This window comes from Stomoxys calcitrans, chromosome 1 (assembly GCF_963082655.1).
Source record: "Stomoxys calcitrans chromosome 1, idStoCalc2.1, whole genome shotgun sequence".
Classification (NCBI taxonomy): domain Eukaryota; kingdom Metazoa; phylum Arthropoda; class Insecta; order Diptera; family Muscidae; genus Stomoxys; species Stomoxys calcitrans.
Window position 1 is genome coordinate 67,806,386 of NC_081552.1, and position 24,341 is coordinate 67,830,726.

Consider the following 24,341-nt stretch of genomic DNA (forward strand, 5'->3'; position numbering starts at 1 on the left):
TAGAATTCTTGAAGGAACAAGGGAATATTTTTCATTTAAGTAATGTAGGAAGATAAAATTTGTCATAAATCAATTGAAACATCTATAGTTACAACAGCAACAGCCTCTAACCTCGAACCAATGGAAAGGTGAACAAATGTTCCGATTTCAAAAGGATACACACTAAAAGGAAGTAGTCATACTTGTCAACATAGGCAATGCCACTAAGAAAGTTGGAATAAAATCCCTCTTGGCCTCCCCCTTCCCTATCCCAAGCGGAAAATCAATTAAACGTACAATGAAAACTCTGACAAATGAGAGGAAAACCAGAAACGCAGGAAATTAAATTGAACAAAATTTGATATTTCTCTTTTGCAAAAGATAGCTTTTGGAGGGAGTTTTGTCAGCAAACATTGGACGCAGCATGCCTTGGAAGGCGCAGAATAACTAGTGATAGCTTTTTGCTAGTGGCTCCATGGAATTGAATTGACATGGTAGAAGAAATGCTGTGTGAGATTGAAGTTTGATTGGATAGTAAACAATTAACAAACAATCACATGGTCCAGATGTCATCTGATTTCAGTGGGCCATTTTTGTCTTCGCTTCTACTCCTCCTGAAGATATGCAACGCATAAAATCAAAAAAAGACCCCCACACAAACCACCATGAATTGAAATTAGATTTTCTTGTCCCTCTGCGAGATTCATTTTTCCTTTATCTGTATTGTTTTTTGTTTCTTCTCCTTCTTTTTTTTCGTGTGTGGGTTGTAGAACAAAGGCAGGCACAAAACCACTTAGAACCACAAAAGACCACTAACAGTCTATGGTCCGTGGGTGGTGGTGATTGGGGGAGAGAGATTGTGCTGTTTCTTGTTCCATCACTGCCATCATCGCAACTAATTGAATCGGTGAAGATGCAGTAAAAAGAACGACATGAAAAAGTTTTAAATTAGTGATGTTGTCTTTGATGGCAGTGACCTTAAAAAATCACTTGGCCATGACTAGCACAGTCATCATTGTATCTGTCTTAGAATAAGTTGAAAGGAAGCACAGCAACCATATGAACGTGCAGAGAGTCATAATAATGTTGGCCTTATTAATTGGCTATTTGAGATAGATAAGGGTTGTACGTTTATGCACAATCATTTTTTTTGAGTGTAATTGGTTAAAATTATTAATTAGGATGGGACAATTGTTCAAATAATGGCATAATGGAATAGCTAGTGCGAGAACCAAACGTCCGCAAAATTAAGGTATAGCAAAAAAAAAAACTTATTAATCTCCACAAAATTATAATCTACGACTCTATGAAGGTATAACCAGTGATATATATGGGTGCTTTATCTCGGTATGAGCCGATTTTCATAAAACTGACTTAAAATTGTTTAGAAGTGAAAGTCGGGCGAGAGATAGGAGAATCCTTTTCAAATTTCGTGAGAGTCAGTAAATAAAGTTGCAATATTATCGGAAGAACATATATGGGAGCTATATTCAAATCTAACCCGATTTCGACGATAACCAGACTTATTGTGGTAGTAGTTGAGGAAAGCGTTGTACAAAATTTCAAGAAGATCGGTTGATAAATGCGCTTGCAAGGGTTCTAAAAGTAAAAAAACGGCCGATAGATACATATATATGGAAGCTATAACTAAAACTGAATCGATTCCGGACCTGATGGAACATTTCCGGCGTTACTACAGAAGGATTCGGATTATCTGGCCTACACAGAGAAAAATAAAAATTACTTTCAATCAAAAAGTTAATTGATCCAATTAATTTTTTAATTCACACTGCTTCTATCACGAAAATGATAATATCAATTAAAGTTTTCGATAAAGGTGATTGAAAAAATTTTCAATTAAAAAAATTCATATTCAATTAAAAAAATGATTGAACGTTTTTGAAATATCCAATTAAATTTTTAATTGAATCAAATAAAAATTTAATTGAAAATAAAAATTTGCGGCTTGTAAGGGCTCAAGAAGTCAAATAGGGCGATCGGTTTATGTGGAAGCAATAACAGGTTATAGACCGATTCGGACCGTTTTTGGCGCAGTTGTTGGAAATCATAACAGAACACCGCATGTAAAATTTCAGCCAAATCGAACAAAAATTGCGGTTTGTAAGGGCTCAAGAAGTCAAATCGGGAGATCGGTTTATATGGGAGTTATATCATGTTATAGACCGATTCCAACCGTACTTGGCACAGTTGTTGGAAGTCATAACAGAACACAATAGCAAAATTTCAGCCAAATTGGACAAATTTGGGGCTCAAGAAGCCAAATCAGGATATTTTATTATATGGAAGCAATATCTAAACCTGAACCGATATGGCCCATTTGCAATTCCCAACGACCTACAGTAATATAAAGTATCGGTGTAAAATTTCAAGCGGCTTCACGCGTTCGTCCGCTATCGTGATTTCTACAGGCGGACGGATCGACTCAGAACGTCGAGACGATCAAGAATATTTATACTTTATGGGGTCTTAGACGAATATTTTGAGGTGTGACAAACGGAAGGACTAGATTATATATGGTTGTGGGTATAAAAATAATTGGTTCAGTCATTTTTATACCCACCACCGAAGGATGGGAGTATATTAATTTAGTCATTCCGTTTGCAATCCGTTTGCGAAATATCCATTTCCGACCCTATAAAGTATATATATTCTTGATTGTCGTAAAAATCTAAGACGAACTAGCCATGTCCGTCCGTCTGTTGAAATCACGCTACAGTCTTTAAAAATAGAGATATTGAGCTGAAACTTTGCACATTTAGTGTCGGACTTCGCCGAAATTTGTGACGTTGAGGTGTATTTGGCCCTTTGACATCCCTCTTCAATTTGGCCTAGATCGGTTCAGATTTGGATATAGCTGCAATAAAGAACGATCTCTCGGTTTAAAGTTTTGACCCCATAAAAGACGCGTTTTGATTTCGCTGAAATTTGACACTGACCTATGTTACGCTTTTCGACATCCGTGTCGTATATGGTTCAGATCGGTCTATATTTGGATATAGCTACCAAAAATACCAATATTTTGTTCTATTGAACAATGACTTGTACTTAATAGACCACTCAATGGCCGTTCCCATTGGTGCGAATCGGACCATATTTCGATATAGCTGCTATGGGACATAAGTTATGCAGTGTCCACGGGATTATGACGATAGGTGGTTTACATATATATACCCGAGGTGGTGGGTATCCAAAATTTTATATAGATGTGATTGAAATTTTTTATCTTTATTAATTAAACATGAATGACCTAACACCACAAAAGTTTATTTTCTTTTTGTCACTCGATTTGTTCGCCACTTTATTGAGAACAGCTGATTTTTTAAAGGGAAAACAGATATGTTCATTGAATTTGCGAACGAATAGAGTGACAAAAAAGAAAAAAATATTAGTGGTCTAGGCAGTAAATTTGTTTAATCATTAGGTCAGTTCGCGGACTTTACCAGTAAAAATTTGCAGGAGAGTAAGAATAGCCTCCAGTAGAAATTTGCAAGCCCTTATTTACGACTTCCAGTAAGAATTTGTGCAAATTTGCACAAATTTTTGGGTGCACATTGATTTGCAAACTTTTTTAGACCTAACAGCACTGTTATGACGGCCGTTTTTAAAAAAGTCTAGGCGCTCGAAATTTTGGTAAATACTTTCTATATATAGACGATAAAACTACCCAACTTACTGTCTTTCGACTGCCTTTTTCAAGACGCAATGCTAATTTTGTTTATGATCAAAATATTCATATTAATGGCATAACGGCTTCTTTAGCATCGATCTTGCAAATGCAAATGTTTGCCCATGAACATTCCACTAAGGAACAGGGGCAAACTTCTCACATATCAATGAGTGCAGTCCGATTCAAGTTTAAGCTCAATGGTAAGGGGCCTCCCCTTTATAGCCGAGTCCGAACGGCGTAACGCAGTGCGACACCTATTTGGAGAGAAATTTTACATGGCATAGTACCTCACAAAATGCATTAGGAGGGGAAAACCACCGCCGAAATTTTTTTCTGATGGTCTGTGCTACGGCGACCTCCATCGATCTTATTATAACATTTCTATATTAATATGTTTCTATTGGATTTACTTCCCCAAATCATGTAATTCACAAAATTACTGTAATAAATATATATTAATTACTGTTAGTCTATGTAGGTAACTCCCGCCTTAACCCGCCACGCTACTCTTTGTTTTATAATTCGAGAGACAATATTTTCCGTTGCATTTTAAGGAAAACCACTCTCCTATGGGTGAGCACCATAAGACGTTTCCTCAATAGAACGATTTCTTTATCTGACAAGGTCAAACACTTAGGAGTGATCTTGGATACTTAGGAGTGATCTTCAGGAGCGTATGGAGAAAGCTAACAGATGTTGGGTACTATGTTGACAGGACTTAGGATTGAAATGGGGCCTGAGTCCGAAGATAGTCTACTGGCTCTACAGGAGCGTTATTAAACCAATACATTCTTGCGCCTCAGTAGCTTGGTGGAATGCGATGGAGAAAAAGTGCAATGTAAGGATAATACGACAAGATCAGAGATCTCGTTGTCTTGGCATAGGCGGAGCGATGACCACCACCCTCACTAGGGCACTGGAGACCATTGTAGATATCCGACCCATTGACAGGCAGCCACTGCGGCAATAAGACTTAAGGCGATGGGGTAATGGATAGAGGATAGGAGCATACCATCGCGGTATAATCGAGGCAACGATAGAAAACAAGGAAGGAATGGCAGAGGTTTAAGTTTGGATTGCTGAAACGACACTTGAGATCGACTGCGACGCACTACTGCCAGCGGCACAGTCTTGGATTGACGAAACTCTGGTATTGTCATCTAAAAGATCAAAGCTAGAGGACAGATCGGGCCGGGGTTTTAAATTGAGAACACAGGGACTGATATTTGTTTTTGACTGCCTGAGATTCGGGCGATCAGGGAATGTGTGATGTTAAAGCGGACAGTAAACTGTCCATGAGGGCAATAACAACCAGGATGATAAGGCCTGGAACAGTGTTGGAGTGTAAGAGAGAGATTAACGACTTCTCTGAGGATGACACCATCCGAATGGTTTGGGTGCCGGGTCCTTGCGAAGTAAGGGGAATTAAAAGCACAGACGACTTGGCAGTGAAGGCCAGAGGACTGCGGTCAATGAAGCCCGAAACCTTTCGGGCCGACACAGTCCGAGATAAGGGCGTGGGCAACGAACGCGGAAAAACGTATTCTTAAAACGCAAGGCCCACATCCCCCATTCACATAAAAGAAAATTTCGCCAAGTAAATTTCTTTTCTGAAAAAGTTGGATTTTGTTTACGATTAAAGTACCTGTTTTTGCGATAACTTCTCAAGAATTTGTGACAAATATAAAGTTTTTCTTTTACACTGACAACACCTTTCATTCTTGGGGGAATACTGAACTAGTCATTCCGTTTGTAACAGCTCGAAGTATTGATCTACGACCCTATAAAGTATACATATTCTTGATCGTCTCCACATTCTGAATCAATCTAGCCAATCGTTTGCCGAAATCAAGATAGCGGTCAAACGCGCAAATCTAACCGCTTGAAGTTTTGCACAGATACTTCTTATTGATGTTGGTCCTTGAGCAAATGGGCCATATCGGTGCAGATTTGGATATAGCCCCCATATAAACCGATCCCTCGATTTGTCTTCGCCCCTAAAAGTCTCAATTTTCATCCGATTAGGCTTTAATATGGAACAAAAACTTAAGTTATGACTTCCAATATCCATCTAGTATGATCCGAGTCGGTCGATAAATAGATATAGCCGCCATATAAACCGATCCTCGGATTTGACTTCTCAAGCCATTAGAAGCCTAAATTTTCACCTGATTTGGCTCAAATATTGTCCAAAATTTATCTTATGACTTACAATATCAGTGCCAAGTTCTATCCGAATCGGTCAATATGGTAATATTAGCCCCGTAAGTACCGATATCCCGATATGACTTCTTGAGACCAAAATAGTTCAAATATAAACTCAGTTATTATGGGTACATTTTTAGCAGAATCCATGGTGGTGGTTACCCCAAATTAGTTCCGGGCGAACTTAGCACGCTTTTACTTGTTCTTTACATATAAATTAATTTAACGGCATAGGTAAATGCAAAAACTTGGCCACGAACATTCCACTAAGGAACAGGGGCAAACTTCTCACATATCAATGAGTGCAGTCCAATTCAAGTTTAATGTCAATGATAAGGGGCCCCTTTTTTATAACCGAGTCCGAACAGCGTGCCGTAGTGCAACATCTCTTTGAAGAGAAGTTTTACATGACATAGTACCTCACATATGTTGCCAGCATTAGGAGGGGAAAACCACCGCTGAAATTTTTTCTAATGGCCTCGCCAGGATTCGAACCTAGGCGTTCAGCGTCATAGGCGAACATGCTAACCTCTGCGCTACGGTGGTCTCGGCATATGGATATTCTTTTTTATGTTTAAGATTGTGGATATTGAAAAGGCTACCAAATTGAATTTGTTGTAGCACAATTCTAACTAAAATTTTTACCAATTGTAAGCAGATCTAAGTTGGTACTTCAAACTCTTCGATAATATGTTTGGAATTATTTCGATGTTATGATACACAATTATATTAAAAGCCTTTCATGTTGCTCTAATGATTTTTGTCATTGGACAAAACTTTAAAAAATTTTAATTTCCGAGTTTTCCATCGGCCTATAACATTTAATCCATCACTGATCTATACGTCTAAATACTCACTCCCTCTCTCTCTCTCTAGTACCAGAGACACAGTAGAATAATTATTGGCCCGGTAAACGAATAATCGTTTGCGGCTATCGAAAAAATTTTCCTATTAAAGAGTTTTTGGTTTTGCAACAAAGAGAGGTACTTTTACTGTAGGCTTACGTTTGATATTAGAAGCGAAACGCTACATTGTTACAATAAAAGAAAAAAAATATTTTGTTTCTCGTAAAAATGTCTCAAACGTCTTATTTTTTTGCGTGTACCGTTGAACCATCCAGATCGCTTTAAAAGCACAACAACTTGCAAATGTTCACATCCGCTAAATCAGACATGTTCTTAGAGAAATAAAAGCCTCTTCTGACTGCTAGTGCGGGATACACACTCAGAAGGTGTTCTACAATATTACCTCTTCTTCGATACATATATTCTCACAGCTTCTGCAGAAGTCGTTACTGGCAACCTTTACTCTATCATCATGTGTGACTTCTATTACCAGTGATATCGTAGTTTCAATCGCTTCTATCAGGACGGGAACCTGTCGTAACGCTCAACGGCCATAGGATCCAAAATCAATTTTGGGCGTAATGACCGCGCATACACCGGTCAAAAGTCCAAAATAAAATTGGGCGTTAAGACCACCCATTAGGTGTTATGACCGTTTTCTATTTATAAAAGATTTCGGAGCTACCAAACAACCCCTAATTAAATAATCCTCAACATAAATGAAATAAAATACCGCCCAAATAAAAAAACGCGCTCTCGATTTTAAATTGGACAAAATTTTCTCTTATGTACCCTTTAACATCTAAATAATAATTATTAATTTTTTGTTTTAATAATTTCATATAATTCATTTTCACTTTAATAAACCAGAATTGAATTTCTAAAATCATTTTTAAAACACCCCAATTTTGAACTTTTCAACATAGGACTCATAATATTTTTTTCTTTATAAGCAGATATTCTAGCATATAATTGCCTTTTGCTAGGAATATACAACGAGTTTCGGTTTTTGCGTCTACCGACAATGATTTCAAATTCCATTATCCCCCGTTCATCGCTTCATGGTTAAACTTTGAATTGATAATAATACGCAGAAATATTATTCCAATGGATTTTACTGGACCCGAAAACGAATTAAAACGGTACTTCTTGTAATATTTTTTTGTAATAACTCGATAAACTTTCAATTTTGAACCAAATGAAATAACCCCCAAAAAATTAAATAATCTTCAAATATTTTTTTTTTTTGGAGTTTGTTTCATTTTTTATTAGGGAATTATTTCATAATGAAATGATATCCAAACAATATCGACGAAATAAATTCCAACTAAGATAAAATATTACCCAAATTACTGTGGGGGCTATTTAGTTTTTTTTGTACGTTCGAGTTTATTTCATTGAGGTTTATTTCGTAGCGAAAAAGATTTCAACATTTGATATGAAAATTCAAAATTAGAAGATATAAGACTGCAAAAATAGGCGTTGCGCCTCCATTGGGACCGCAATATGGGCGGTCTTAACGCCCAATTTCATTTTGGGCTTTGTGACCACAGTATGAGCGGGCCTGATGACCGTTGGGCGTTATGACAGGTCGGCTATCAGGAATAGTGGCACAGTACTTTTTATCATAAAGTGGCTTAGGCAATGTGTAATCCACATTGTTTGGAGCATGGGGCATTGTATTAAGGAAAACACAGTGTCCGCAGTGCAAGTTCGCTTTGCCTTCCAGCAGTGGTCGGAGCAATTTGTCTAACCTAGTGTCTAAATTCAGTTCATCAGATGGTGTCGTCCTCAATGCGGCTGTGATGCGCAAACAAGCCATCCTTTGGAGCCGGTTGAGTATTGAACAGTAAGTGGACTTTTCAAGCGCCGTCCACCAGAACACAACACCAAATAGCATTATAGGTCTAACAAGTGCAGTATATAGCCAGTGCCAGACAAACGATTTTTAAAAAGATACTTTTAAAAGGTTGTTAAAAGAGCACATTTTAACAAGTCTTAAGAATCCATTATAAACAATTTGCAATGATAAGTTGCTTCGGGTATATGTCGACTTTCAACGCCAAATTAAAATAACATATCTTTTTAATACCTATCACCAAAGGATGGGTGTATACAAATCTAGTCATTCCGTTTGTAGCACCTCGAAATATTCGTCTAAGACCCCACATTCTTGCTCGTCTCGACATTCTAAGTCGATCTAGCCATGTCCTTCCATCCGTCTGTCGAAATCACGATAGCGGTCGAAAGCGTAAAGCTAGCCGCTTGAAGTTTTACACAGATACATTATATGGATGTAGGTCGTTGGGGATTGCAAATGGGCCATATCGGTTGAGATTTAGATATTGCTCCCATATAAAGCGATCTCCCGATTTGAATTCTTGGGCTCCTGGAAGCTGCAATTTTTGTCCAATTTGACTGAAATTTTACATGTAGTGTTCTGTAAAGACTTCCAACAACTGTGTCAAGTACGGTTTGAATCGGTCTATAACCTGATATAGCTCCCATATAAACCGATCTCCCGATTTGATTTCTTAAGCCGCAATTTTTATCCGATTTAACTGAAATTCTAGATGCGGTGTTCTGTTACGACTTCCAACAACAGTGCTAAATCAGTCTGTAACCTAATATAGCTCCCATGTTAACCGGTTTCTCGATCATCCTTGCACAGTTCCTAGAAGCTTTAAGTTTTACGGGTTTGATAGAGTTTGGTATGCAAAATAAAATTTTGAACTTCAACTAAATTTATTTTGTATCAAGTTTTAGCAGAATCCATGGTGTGGGTTTCCCAAGATTCTGCCCGGCCGAAATTAGCACGCTTTTACTTTTTATTGTATATATATTTATGTATTTTGACTACATTATGTTATCGTAGCGGTTAACATAACTTATTTCTGAAGTTAATATTTACAATGAATTATTTAAAAAAAATATTCGTAATACCAAAAAAATCAGATTTTTTGACCTATTTCTGTCGGTAAAACTGAGCGTTGCTTTATGTTGGGGTACAGTATTTTATACCTTTCACCAAAGGAAACTCTGTCTGTCCCAAGGAATGCTAACTTTCGAACGAGTAAAGCTAAGTTCTTGAAATTTTTATTAGTACTTGTCATTGATGTAGGTCGGTTCTGATAGTAAATGGACCAAATCGGTCTACATTTAGATATATTGGGTTGCCCAAAAAGTAATTGCGGATTTTTCATATAGTCGGCGTTGACAAATTTTTTCACAGCTTGTGACTCTGTAATTGCATTCTTTCTTCTGTCAGTTATCAGGTGTTACTTTTAGCTTGCTTTAGAAAAAAGTGTAAAAAAAAGTATATTTGATTAAAGTTCATTCTAAGATTTATTAAAATTGCATTTACTTTCTTTTAAAAAATCCGCAATTACTTTTTGGGCAACCCAATAGTTCCAATTGGATTTCTTGAGTCCTTAGAAAGTGCGATTTAAGTCCGATTAAGGTTGAAATTTTGAAACACATGGTAAATTTGCTTTGAATTGGTCGATGATCTGATATAGCCCCCATATAAACCGATCTCTGGATTTGCCTTCTTGACCACATGGAAGGCGCAATTCTTAAACGATTTGGCAAAAATTCTGCTATGTATGTCTCGAATATAGTCCAAATCTGTCAATAAGCGGTAAGAGCTCCCTTATTAATACGTCTCATAAATTGGCTTCATGTGCCCTAAGAAGGCGAAATTTTTATCCATTTTGACAAAAGCGACTATGTTGAAGTGTTCCAAATATCCCTTTTCCACTTAGTTTTACATATATTAATTCCTTCTTCAATAAAATGCACCAATATCTAAAAATTTTCTTCAACAAAAAACCTGTTCCCTATATCCCTGGTGTTGCTGTGGCAACAGAATATTTCTCGCTTCAAAGAACACCTAGGAATTAAAGAGCAATAGTAGTAGAATTCTGAACGTTCAAAGAATAAATATTGAATAAATCGTCCAAAAATATACGGTAGAAAATTTCAGGGTGATTCGGGTTAAAGGACTTTTAATATAAAGGGTGATTTTTTTGAGGTTAGGATTTTCATGCATTAGTATTTGACAGATCACGTGGGATTTCAGACATGGTGTCAAAGAGAAAGATGCTCAGTATGCTTTGAAATTTCATCATGAATAGACTTACTAACGAGCAACGCTTGCAAATCATTGAATTTTATTACCAAAATCAGTGTTCGGTTCGAAATGTGTTCATTCACCGTAACGTTGCGTCCAACAGCATCTTTGAAAAAATACGGTCCAATGATTCCACCAGCGTACAAACCACACCAAACAGTGCATTTTTCGGGATGCATGGGCAGTTCTTGAACGGCTTCTGGTTGCTCTTCACTCCAAATGCGGCAATTTTGCTTATTTACGTAGCCATTCAACCAGAAATGAGCCTCATCGGTGAACAAAATTTGTCGATTCACTGAAAATGATTTCACTGAAAATGATTTGCAAGCGTTGCTCGTTAGTAAGTCTATTCATGATGAAATGTCAAAGCATACTGAGCATCTTTCTCTTTGACACCATGTCTGAAATCCCACGTGATCTGTCAAATACTAATGCATGAAAATCCTAACCTCAAAAAAATCACCCTTTATATGGATGCTGTTGCGGAGGCAGGCGATCTCCATGGATCTGTGCCCTAAGATATGTTTCTATCAACCTCTCTAGAGTTTTCAGATAGGGATCCCAAAGTCGACTTTCGACTAATCGACTAGTCGACTTTTTGTGTAAAAAGTGCAATTTAACTTTCAGTGATTAAAAAGTTGAATAATCGTTTTTGAAGTTAAATAAGCGAAAAGAAAGCTTTACAGAGAAAAAAGCTGCTCTGAGAAATAAATCATAACAAAACAAAACAAACGATGAGTAATTAAATAACTTCCAACAGGCTCGCCAAATATGGTCCAAATTGGTTTATAACCTGATAAATTGGGTTGCCCAAAAAGCAATTGCGGATTTTTATATAGTCGGCGTTGAAAATTTTTTTCACAACTTGTAATTGCATTCTTTCTTCTGTCAGTTATCAGCTGTTACTTTTAGCTTGCTTTAGAAAAAAAGTGTAAAAAAAGTATATTTGATTAAAGTTCATTCTAAGTTTTATTAAAAATGCATTTACTTTCTTTTAAAAAATCCGCAATTACTTTTTGGGCAACCCAATAGCTCCCATATAAACCGATCGCCCGATTTGACTTCTTGAGCCTCTAGGGGTGCTCAGAAAAATTGTTTTATATCCTACCATATTTAAATTGAAATAATAAAATAAATAATCGGGAATTGAAAAAAAGGACTTGTGTTTAAATTTAACAACATTGCCCAATGTTGCATATGCATAGCAACATGCTGTAGCTCTTGAACCAGGACACCTAGGACATTGAAATTTTTTCAGTTTATATTGAGGTTAACTCTATCTCATATGTCTACCTATTTTTATTCAGGCATAAGAGGGTTAATACCAAGTCGCAAAGTTAAGGATTTATTAACCTACCATTTAAAATAAAAAATCCTTACCTTAAAATTTGGAAAATTTACCATCTTAAAATTAACTTTGCTAATCTTTGGCTCGAATCTTTAAAATGAGGCCAAAAATTTTTTTAGTGCATACTTTCTTCCCATTTTTACATGGACAGACAGACAGACAGACGGACATAGCTGAATCGAATCTGGAAGTGAAGCCGATCCGCATACTTATTAATGGGTTTGTCTCTTTTCCTTCTGTGTGTTACAAAACCACTTAGTTATAATACCCTGTACTACAGTTGTGGTATAGAGTATAAAAGTATGACAGTATGGATGCACTGAAAAAAGCCATTGCACGGGAATGGACCAAAATACTGGCAGATTACATTTTTTACGAACTCAGTGCAAGGTAAATTCTGAAATTTAGTAAATTCGACATTCAGTCTATAATACTCAGGTTGTAAATCAACTGGTGACACATCATCGGGCCAAGGCTTCCTAGTTCAGACACAATGGCGAATACATGTATGTGACAATATGTTGTAGCGCCACGTTCTCTGTTCGCAAGTTTCCCGAAAAATAGTATGTATCCAAAGAAGTTCTAGCATTTCTCCCCATAATGTTTGAAGGCTATCTCCGAAGCCTAGAAGCCCAGCATGTATCTATTACGGAGCTGCTGCAGTCTATCCTGGATTTGTTCTGAGCCTCTCATTCATTGTTTAATTTTCATAACTCAGCAGGGGACAATGTAGCGTTCGCCTTTTTGAAAAGTTTTATAAACTGAATTTCTAGCATAGGTAAAAGGATAGAAAATATGCTTATTGCTCTCCAGAATTCATATTAAATTTGCTCATGATTTATATATGAATTAAATTCGAATCTAATATTTTTCATTGTCAATATGTAAAAACTTAATCAAAATCTAAATCTTTATAATATTTTGCAAAATTTTTCATGACTTGATTTATTTATAATTGTAATTTGTGAGTTTACTATTGACTATCAACGTGTGCGGTAGTTAATTAAACAGCTGATACAAAAAGGAAAATAAATAAAACAAACCAATTTGTTGGAATTTATTTCCATTAAAATGAACAATAAACGTAAACAATATTGGGGAAACAACCCACGATTCAAAGTTCCTAAGACTATGGATAGAAACTCTAATCGTTTCAGTTGTTTATCTGATCTCGACGAAAGTGACGACGACAGTTCCATAATGGATGCAAACCAAAACATTTCTATTGAAGATAAGATTCCACCAATTATTGTAGATAATTGCCATAGCTTCAGTTCAGTTATCAAACTTTTTGGTACCAAATGCAATTATAAGAGGATGTCAATTGGAACAAAACTTGTGCCGAGTACCCTAGCATATTATGATGAAATCATAAAATATCTGAAAGAAAAGAAAATGAAATTTTATACTCATCCAGTATTGGATAGAAAAGCTTTTAAACTGGCCTTATTTGGGCTTCCACAGCTGGAGACTGCTTTCATAATTGAAGAGTTCAACACGAAGTACAACATTCAACCAACGAAGGTTACAGAGGTTAAAACCGCTCGTTCCAACGTCGACGACGCATTATACATGCTTGAGTTTGATCGCACTAAAATTTCGAAGAGAGAAGTTCGTAAAATACGCTACGTTTGTGGAATCGTCGTTTACTGGCGAAACCCACAAAAAAGATCCAGGGGCCCCACACAATGCTCCAAATGTGCCATGTTTGGCCATGGTTCCTCAAACTGTTTTAGAGATAATGCGTGCTTGGGTTGTGGTGGGCCCCACGACTATTCAGTATGTCAATTACAAAAAGCCCCCAAGGATGATGCTGTTGTGTACAAATGTTTTAATTGTGCTAAGAGGAATTTAAAACATGTAAACCATCGTGCGGATGACCCACGTTGCCCTTCTCGAAAGGAGTATATGGAAATTCGACAAAAGGTAACTGCAAACCGAAAATATAACAAATTTATTCCGTCTCAAGACTTTAGCATGTCAAATGACGACTTTCCATCTACAAGTCGTCAAGCTGCGCAATTTCAAGTGCCTTCCTGGCCCAAGAATGACCACAACAGTAAAAATGTTCCATTATCGAACTCGAACAATAGAACTAATGACGATTTGTCAAACGATAAAATTATGGAAATATTTTTCGAAGCAATAGATGCATTGGAAAAATGCACAAATAAATTTGATAAAATGAGAGTACTAGGAAATATGCTTCGTCATGTCATATAATCCTAATATAATAAATCGATTAAATGTTATGCACTGGAACTCACAAGGCATAACGAATAGAAATTCTGTTATTGAATTGGAACACTTCTTGCACCAAAAGCAAATCCACATAGCCTTAATTAATGAGACTTTTTTAAAAGAGCATCATAAATTCAAAATAACCAACTATAAAATATACAGAGCCGACAGACCAACGCACGGTGGAGGCGTACTAATTGCAATTAAAAACAAAATACCACATCAAATATTGCCTCATATCCCAACATACGAATTGGAAAACATTTCGATACTAATTAACATTGACCATAGACCAATAAGATTAATTGCAGCTTATAGCCCGAAATATACAGCCAATTTTGCTCATGACATAGATAAAATGACGTCTATATCAGAAGATTATTTAATTTTTGGAGATTTAAACGCGCATCATAAAAGCTGGAATTGTTTCCACAACAATTCTGCCGGAAACTGTTTATTCAATAATCAACTTCAATCGAATTTTTACATCTATGCGCCTACAGAATTCACCAGATATCCACAGGGAACATTGGCGAAGCGCCCTTCAGTTGTTGACATTTTATTAACAAATTCCAGCATTAATATTTCACCGCTTGAGACACATCCAGGTGAGCTCCAATCGGATCATGTTCCCATCACATGCCAAATATACGGCCAAGTTTCTGAAAGACGAATTTTAGTACCACAACTAAAACTTGCTGACTGGAATGCCATACAAAACTGGGCTGAAAATAAAATACAAAGCCTTAGCATAGAGCCTTTAAATATCTCATTAACAAATATTGAAATTACCTTATCCCGAATAACGAAAATTGTCCAAGGCGCCGCAGAAAAGGTTCCAAAAGTCGAAAAACAAGCTTGGCAGCAACGATTGTCTCGATTAACTATATATTTAATCGGGCAAAGACGAAGATATACCAGAAAGTTACAAAGATCCAATAATGTTCAAGAAAGAATCTACCTTACATGTGTCTTGAAACAGCTGTCGAAACTGATCAGCTGGCACACTTGTCAAGACAGAAATAACAGCTGGAATAATTTTCTACAAGGGTTGCCACCTGGTAGGAAAAAGTTTTGGGCAATAACGAAGGCCATAAAAGGGAAAAAATGCTCAGTTGGAAATTTAAAATCAAACGGAACTGATGTCTTATGCAACACAGATAAAGCAAACCTTATAGCTGACTCGTTTGAAAATGCACATAAAACCACTTTGAGTTCACATTCCTCTGTTGAAGGTAAGGTTGAAAAACATATTCAATGGTTAAATTCACAACGAATTCCAAACACTGCAAATGAAGCACTTACGACTAGTAATGAAATCAAATTAATAGTTAGCCAATTAAAAAATAACAAAGCCGCTGGAGTCGATGGCATAAAAGCAATATTTTTGAAAAAAAATGCCTGAAATATTTTTTCATAAACTGGCCATCATTTTCAACTGGTGTATTTTAAACGGTTATTTCCCAATGCAATTTAAAAAGGCGAAAATTGTTCCAGTCTTAAAGGCTGGCAAAGACGCAAAGCAAGCAGCTAGCTACAGACCAATCAGCATTTTATGTGGTCTAGATAAAGTATTTGAGAATGTTATACACTCCAGAATTGTAGAGTATTCGGAGAACAATCGTATTATTAATAAGGAGCAATTCGGATTTAGAAGAGATCATTCTACTATTCACCAACTTAAACGAGTTTTAAATTATATTAAAACTAACAAGGAAAATCGGAAATCAACGGGTGTTGTTTTTCTTGATATAGAAAAGGCATTTGATTCTATTTGGCATAATGGACTTATTTTTAAGATGAACCAGTTTGGATATCCTATTTATTTGCAAAAAATGATACAAAGTTTTCTATTGGGAAGATCATTTATTGTAACAGTAGGTGAAGGAATATCCACAGAACGTTCAATTCCAGCAGGTGTCCCCCAGGGCTCAATTCTCTCGCCCCACTTATACTCCATCTTTACTGCGGACTTTAGTATCCCAAGAAATCAAAAGGCAGCGTTTTATGCGGATGACTCTGCCCTAATCACTTCAGGAAAAGTTTCGAATGCTTTAGTCAAGAACATGAAAAAGGCGATAACTGTTTCTCAAAAATATTTTGACAGATGGAAAATCAAGATCAACTCCGCCAAAACAAAAGCAATAATTTTTCCTTATAACAAATCGCCAAAAAGAATTCCTAGTATTCAGTTGTCGGTGAATAATGAGATCATTCCCCTGGAGGATTCGGTGAAATATTTAGGCGTGTTATTCGACAAAAAACTCAACTTTAATGCCCACATATCTTATATTTCTGGGAAAGCTATAAAATGCGGACGAGCATTGTTTCCGCTGTTAAACAGAAAATCAAAACTAAATGTCAAAAATAAAACACTAATTTATAAAATGTGTATCCGGCCGATCATTACTTACGGTTGCCCAATTTGGTCAACACAGATGACACAAACGAATCTCAAAAAACTTCAAGTCATTCAAAACAAAAACCTAAAATGTATCTTAAATCTACCAAGAAGATTTCCAACGAATACATTACATTCAAGATTTAATTTTAAGTTGTTATCTGAAATATTTAATGAAATTTCACAAAGATTTGAAGATAGATGCAGATCTTCACATATCCATTTAATAAGACATTTGTACGGTTAACCATATTTACATCTTTTATAACAAAAAGATGATTAAAGTGGTTGACTGAAAATTTCTTTAAATTTTGTAGATTATCAAAGGTTTTGCCTATCTTTTTCCTTACATGGCTCTTTTACTAGGTATTTATTTTTCTATTATATTATAAGCCTTACTTGATGCAATACTATATGTAAAATCTCATAATATGTTATATTGAAAATCTTATATTTTAACTTTGTAACATGGATAGTGATAAATAAAAAAAAAAAAAAAAAAAAAAAAAAAATAATTGTAATTTGTTCAACCTTACCAACATGTTTCCCTTTACTAATTTTGACACAAACTTTTCGCAAACTTCAACAGTGAGCAGTGGATGAGGAAGACAATATCCCACAAACAATTGAACTTTTGGGAAAACTATTTAAAAGTGTTTGCATTGTTTTCTTAACTTGCAGCACTTACCACTTCAGTCACCTACAAACTTTCACTATCCATTTCTAATGTTATCGTAGCCATTTTTTTGTTTTTTAATTTTATGTGCAATTGTGCTGAAAACTTTTTACGCACACATATCCCTTCTATTGTTGGGAACAATTCTCCAAATAACAAAATGAAAAAAAAAGGAAATGCCATTTTCTATTTGTAAGGATTGTGGTTGCGTGACTCTGTTGTGGTAGTAGACATAAATGGTGGTGGAGGGCCAAGATGCTGTTGATTTTTATATTGGTTATATAGTGGTAAATGTGGTGGGTTGTCTTTGGTTTTAAGTTGTGTTGGTGTGCGTGAATAGTATTATTGTGTTGAAGCCAACACGCTACTTTTTTGTTTTGCGTTTTGCAAGTATTTGAGGAGAATATTGTCTGCAGGAGTGTGGTTATGAGTTTAGGATCCTCAAAATCCTCTGCAGAACAACATTCAGTATAGTCCAAAGAATAAAATATAAATCAAAGAAGTCACGTACACATAATGCAGACACTAACATTGCACTCACAAACTACGTGCATACATACATACGTACACTGTTTAAGCATAAGTTGGAAATAAATATAAGCAGAAAATAAATAACGCAATTACTAACACTATTAAAAGCGTATTGTATTTCAGCAAACGGAACGTTACAAGAGCACAGTAACATACACGCACACATAAACACACAGTACTGATAGAGCAATATGTTCATATTATCATAACTATATATGATCATAAACAAACATATTCGCAGACAACATAATCATTTTCATAAACTTATCTACAAGTATTTGGTGAAACATAACAAACGGAGTGCTTAAATTTTCATAGCAGATAAATTGAGAGAATTTTTCGAGATAATAGAAAATAAATGCATAAGCTAAGTTTTTTTGCTCTTAAATTTGGCTACTCAAAAGGAGAAACTATCAATGCATTTGAGACTAACTTTAAAAAAAAAAATTATTGCCATATATTGTTTTTGGGGGAGTTTGCTTTAGGGTACATATCACATAAGGTAATTTTATTTTGTTAATTTTATATAGCGTAAACTATACTCACAACATTGGAATTTTTTGCATTTTGGCAAACCATTTCCGATTCCAAGCCATCTAAATGCGTAAGACTTTTGGATTTTAACTGGAAGGAGAAGAAAAAAAGAATATCAGTTCAACATTTTGAAAAAATTAAAATTTTGGGTTCATATTGATAACAAAAAAGTAAGGAAAGGCAAAAGTCAGGCGGAGCCGACTATATAATACCCCTATGTACTATTTTTAATACTTAGAACCTATGTCGAAATCAAGTCAGACTTTAATTTTGCATACTTATTGAAATATCGAATGAACTTGTAAGATTTTCTTACGATAGGATCTAAATTGTGGCTACTACAGCCTTAAAGGCCATATCGGCTGAAAGATGTATATGGGAGCCAGGAGCGTAGCTCGAGCCCAAGGCCCCGTGGCCCTCAAAAACGATTATGTCTAAAGAAAAAATTTTAATTAAATTCCTTCCAAACAAAAAATTACAGTAACATTTTTTAAAATGATAAAATGTCACAAAGAAAACATTTTGCTGAGGCCAGGGCCGCCTTAAAATTATTCTTCCTAAGGCCAAATTGTATTGAAGTTCTTAGTAACAATAAAACCGAACCGAAGAATGGGGGTATATTCATTTTGTCATTCCGTTTGCAACACATCGAAATATCCATTTCCGACCCTGTAAAGTATATATATTCTTGATCAGAGTAAAAATCTAAGACGATTTAGACATGTCCGTCCGTCTGTCTATTGAAATCACGCTACAGTCTTCCGAAATAGAGATATTGAGCTAAAACTTTGCACAGATTCTTTTTTTGTCCATAAGCTGGTTAAGTTCGAAGATGGGCTGTATCGGACTATATCTTGATATAGCCCCCAAATAGACCGATCCGGCGATTTAGGGTCTTACGCCAATAAAAGCCACATTTATTATCCGATTTTGCTGAAATTTGGGACAGTGAGTTGTGTTAGACCCTTCAACATCATTCGTCAATTTGATCCAGATCAGTCCAGATTTGGATATAGACCGATCCTCCGATTAATGTCTTGGGCCCATAAAAGCCACATTTATTATCCGATTTTGCTGAAATTTGGGACAGTAAGTTGTGTTAGGCCCTTCGATATCCTTCCTTAATTTGGCCCAGATCAGTCCAGATTTGGATATAGCTGCCATATAGACCGATCCTCTGATTTAGGGTCTTAGGCCAATAAAGGCCACATTTATTATCCGATTTTGCTAAAATTTGGGGCAGTGGGTTGTCTTGACCCTTTGACATATTTCTTCAATTTGGCCAGATTTGGATATAGCTGCCATATAGACCTATTTCTCGATTTAAGGATTTGGACCCATAAAAGACGCATTTATTGCCCGATGTCGCCGAAATTTGGGACGGTGGGTCAAGTTAAGCCCCTTGACATACTTTTGTAATATGGCACAGATCGGTCCAGATTTGGATATGGCTGCCATATAGACCGATCTCTCGGTTATAGGTTTTGGGGCCATAAAAGGCGCCTTTATTGCCCGATTTCGCCGAAATTTCGGACAGTGCTTTGTGTTAGGCTCTTCGACTTTTTTCTGCAACTTGGCCCAAATCGGTTCAGATTTGGACATAGCTGCCATATAGACCGATATCTCGATTTAAAGTCTTGGCCCCGTAAAAGGCACATTTAAAATCCGATTTCACTGAAATTTGACACAGTGACTTATGTTAGACTTTTTGACATCCATGTCGTATATGGTTAAGATCGGTTTATTTTTAGATATAGGTACTGTACTTATTAATATTTGGTTCAAATCGGAATATATTTCGATATAACTGCTATGGGACAAAAGGTATGCAATTTTCAACAGATTTTGATGAAAGGTGGTTTACATATATACCCGAGGTGGTGGGTATCCAAAGTTCGGCCCGGACGAACTTAACGCCTTTTTACTTGTTTAAAAACAAAATTTCCAGCGAACTGCTCAAATACAAACAGCATGCCTATGTCAAGGAAAGGTCGGTGGAGACTGCCTTGCACGAGATTGTGCATAAAATAGAAGAATCCTTCCATGCCAAAACGTACACACTGGCGGTATGCATTAGCATCGAGGGGACTTTTAACAATGAACGGACCCACAGACTGATCCAATCCTTAGACCAGTACCGGGTGGACCCGGTCCTTAGAGACTGGATAACCCATATGCTAAGGAACAGGTGGATAAATTGTGTGTAAGGATCCGAACGAGCTAAACAAAAGGGCCGAAAGGGTCTTGCATATGGCATATGATTGGGCTAGACCTAAAGGTCTCAATGTTAACCCAGAGAAAACTGAAATATGCCTGTTCACGGGGAAGACGAAGGTGGGCCAATTTAACGCACCACGTTTTCTCAATAAGACGATTTCTATATTTGACAAGGTCAAATACTTAGGTGTGATCTCAGGAGCGTTATAAGACTAATACTTACTTACGCCTCAGTAGTTTGGTGGACTGCAATGGAGAAAAAGTGCAATATAAGGACCAAGCAACAGGTTTGGAGAACATGTTGTCTTGGCATAGGCGGAGCGATAAGAACCACACCCACTAGGGCACTGGAGACTATTCTAGATATCCGACCCTTTGACAAACAGATTATGTGTGAGGCAGCTACTGCAGCTATGAGACTTAAGGCGTTGGGAGAATGGAAGGAAGGGAAGAGGTTTCCGATCGGATACCTGAGATGAACCTTGAAGTCGAGTGCGAGGCACTGCTGCCAGAGGCACAGTCTTGGATTGACGGAACCCTAGTATGCCATCTGGAAGATCATGTTACGCGGATGGATCTAAGCTAGAGGACAGAGTGGCCCTGGGGGTTTACATTGAGAACCCAGAGACTGAGATATGTTTTAGACTGCCTGACCATAATACGATCCTGCAGGCGGAGATCCGGGCGATCACGGAATGCGTGAAGGGGTGTGGTGCTAACGCGAGAACGTCAAATGAGAACATCTTTACCGACAGTTAAATTGCCATAAGGCCAATAACAACCAGGACGGTAAGGTCAAGACCGGTCTTGGGGTGTAAGAAGGAGATTAACGCCTTCTCTGAGGATGGGAAAATCCGCATCGTTTGGGTGTCGGGCCATAACGGAGTAAGGGGAAATGAAAGGGCAGACAATTTAGCGGTGAAGGCCAGAGGACTACCGTCAAAAAATTTGGTTAACCCGAAGCCTTTCGGGTCGACGCAGTCCGAGTTAAGCGAGTGAGCGACGAATGCGCATGCAACATTGGAACAGCGAAACGGTTCACTTATGTAAAATCGGTGCGGCAAGTGATAGCATGTGTAGGGCATGCGGAGAAGATGATGAGACGTTGGAGCATTACCTTTGTCATTGTCCGGCTTTCGCGGCCAACAGATATTGGTACTTAGGTGGAGACACAATATCAGACATGAACCAACTTAGGGGAGTGGCATTGAAAACAAATAAGGATTTTGTAAGTAGCACGGAATTCCTAACTTAAATTTTTCTTTTTAGAGGTTACTTTATAGTTTTTACAGCGCACAACAAGCCGATTACTGGTTTAGGTGTATGTCTATAGTGGCATGGGGCGGATTAATATATGCACCCTCTTTTCAACCTAACCTAACCTAACCTAACCTACAAAGGAAGTGATTAGATTGCTATGTTTGTGGGCATAGAAATCTCTATGGATTTTTTTTTATTATTTGGATGATAAATATTGCCTATAGGTGGTCAAGAAGTATCATCGGGAAATCGCTTTATATGGGACTTATATTAGGTAATTGGCCGATTCGAAGCATTCTTTGGATAAATGTTATGAGTCATAAAAGAAGGCACAGTGCAAAAATGTAAGTCAAGCTGGATAAGAATTACACCACTTAGAGGCTCAAGTGGTAAAGTCGGGTGATCGGTTTAAATAAAAGCTTTATCAGGTTATAGACCATACTATGTCAATTGAATTATTTTGGGTTATTCGGGTGAGGCGACTCGACCCGAAATTTTTTCCAAATACATTTCATTTCACTGCCATATTGTTATGATCTGTCTGTTTTGGAAGTAGGATCGTCCTCCAAAATATGTTGACCTACAGAAGCATTCAATGTCCTATTTATATCCTTCTCCATATAGTTTTGATATGAAGTGCGATATCTTGGTTGGTTTGTACATATATTCGTTTTAGGAGGTTTTGGGGTAGTGTTTTTGGATTTTTGGAATTTGGGTTGCAAATTTCCGACATATGTTGAACATTTTGAAGGAGTTTTATTCGCAGAAATTTTGTTTCGAAAGCAGAAAAGTCGATTGAGTTTATTTTTGTTAAGAAAAAGTGTCATTGAAATTTTGTCTTTAAAGGAAATTTCATAAAAAGGTCATTGACATATTGTCTTTTATGAAATTACATTGAATTTTTATTGAAATTTTTGCTTTATAAGCTTTAGGTTCTCTTAATTGTTCAGTGTTTTGGAACTAAAACCCATTTGCAGAATTTATGCAAAACTAACCACAATCACGCACCTAATGTTGTAAGCTCATATGTATAATTAAATGCACTTTGAAGCGATGCTATTCTTAGCCTGTGGCGATGTACTTACAGTTGAATGAGTGTGGGACATTTGGTGATGATAATTAAACCTCAGGTCAGGCGCCAACTACAAACGAATGACTGCAATGTACTCTGACAGATTGTACTCATCCATTGCAGCTTTTGGCCTTAGGATTTCAAACTCAAACATATGTTCGATCTTCTTAATGGCAAGGGGGGCCTCTCTACGGATTTATTCGAATTATTGAAGTGTTTGTATTTAATGAGTGAACATTGAAGTACCCCAACACATGTGGGTGTGCTCAAGTCCATTTCTGTTGTCAATTAAAACTGTATGAGATGAGCTAAAGATTAAAATTCCATATTGTGTTTAAAGACAAATAATGATGAGACAAGAAGCAATTTTACATGGATAGAAGTGTGAAAATTTTATATTTTTTAGTATACTTCAAATTGTTTAAATTAGTTAAGAATTGCATTGGAGCGTATAAATAATACTTATTTCAAGTTATATATGAACACTCATTGCCAAAATTAAACTAACTTATAAGAAAATGCCAAATATTTATATAAGCTAAAATCATTGCAGGAGGCCATAACAAGAAATCCCAAAATGTTTTTATATTTTTGAATAGAAATTTCTTTTGGTAGATGCTGAAGAAGTCAAATCGAGAGACATCTGGTTATGGACAGATTCAGGCTACCCAGCAAAAACTCATATTACCGGGTAAGTCAGTGGGTAACCCGAAACAAGATTCTGTAACTACTTACTAGTAGGTATACCCGCAGTAATACTTTAACATAAGTATACCGATCGAGTGAGAATCACTTTCTGATTCGATTTAGCCATGTATGTTTGTTTATGTGTTTGTCCATGTTAATTTGTGCACAAAGTACAGATCGCATTTCTGGTCCGATTTACTTTGGCACAGGTGGCTTTTTTGGCCTAGAGACGGACGCTATCGATCGTATCGTAATTACTTTAAGATTTAACAGAATTCTTTTCTTTTTCAAATTTTCTTTTGAATTATTACTTAATTTTTGGCTATTCTTTAACTTCTTATTACCAATAAGTAATTATTTAACTCATTATAGGTAACCCATTATTAGGTATTCATACGATTAACAAGAATTTTCTTACTGGTATGCCTGTGGGTAATGGCATCTACTTACCTAGTTTTTGCTGGGTATATTTAAATATGCACCGATTTGGGACGATTTAACGATCTAAGACGAACGATTTAACGA

At 36.6% G+C, this 24,341-nt stretch overlaps 1 protein-coding gene across 1 annotated transcript in view; it reads right to left on the minus strand.

Annotated features, from left to right (window-relative positions):
- LOC106093105 (serine-rich adhesin for platelets) overlaps positions 1-24,341 on the minus strand; it is a 742,527-nt gene that overhangs the window by 117,022 nt on the left and 601,164 nt on the right. The window contains exon 4 of the mRNA XM_059370838.1: positions 18,593-18,670. Coding sequence (XP_059226821.1) covers positions 18,593-18,670 — 78 coding nt within the window. The remainder of the gene's footprint in view (positions 1-18,592; positions 18,671-24,341) is intronic.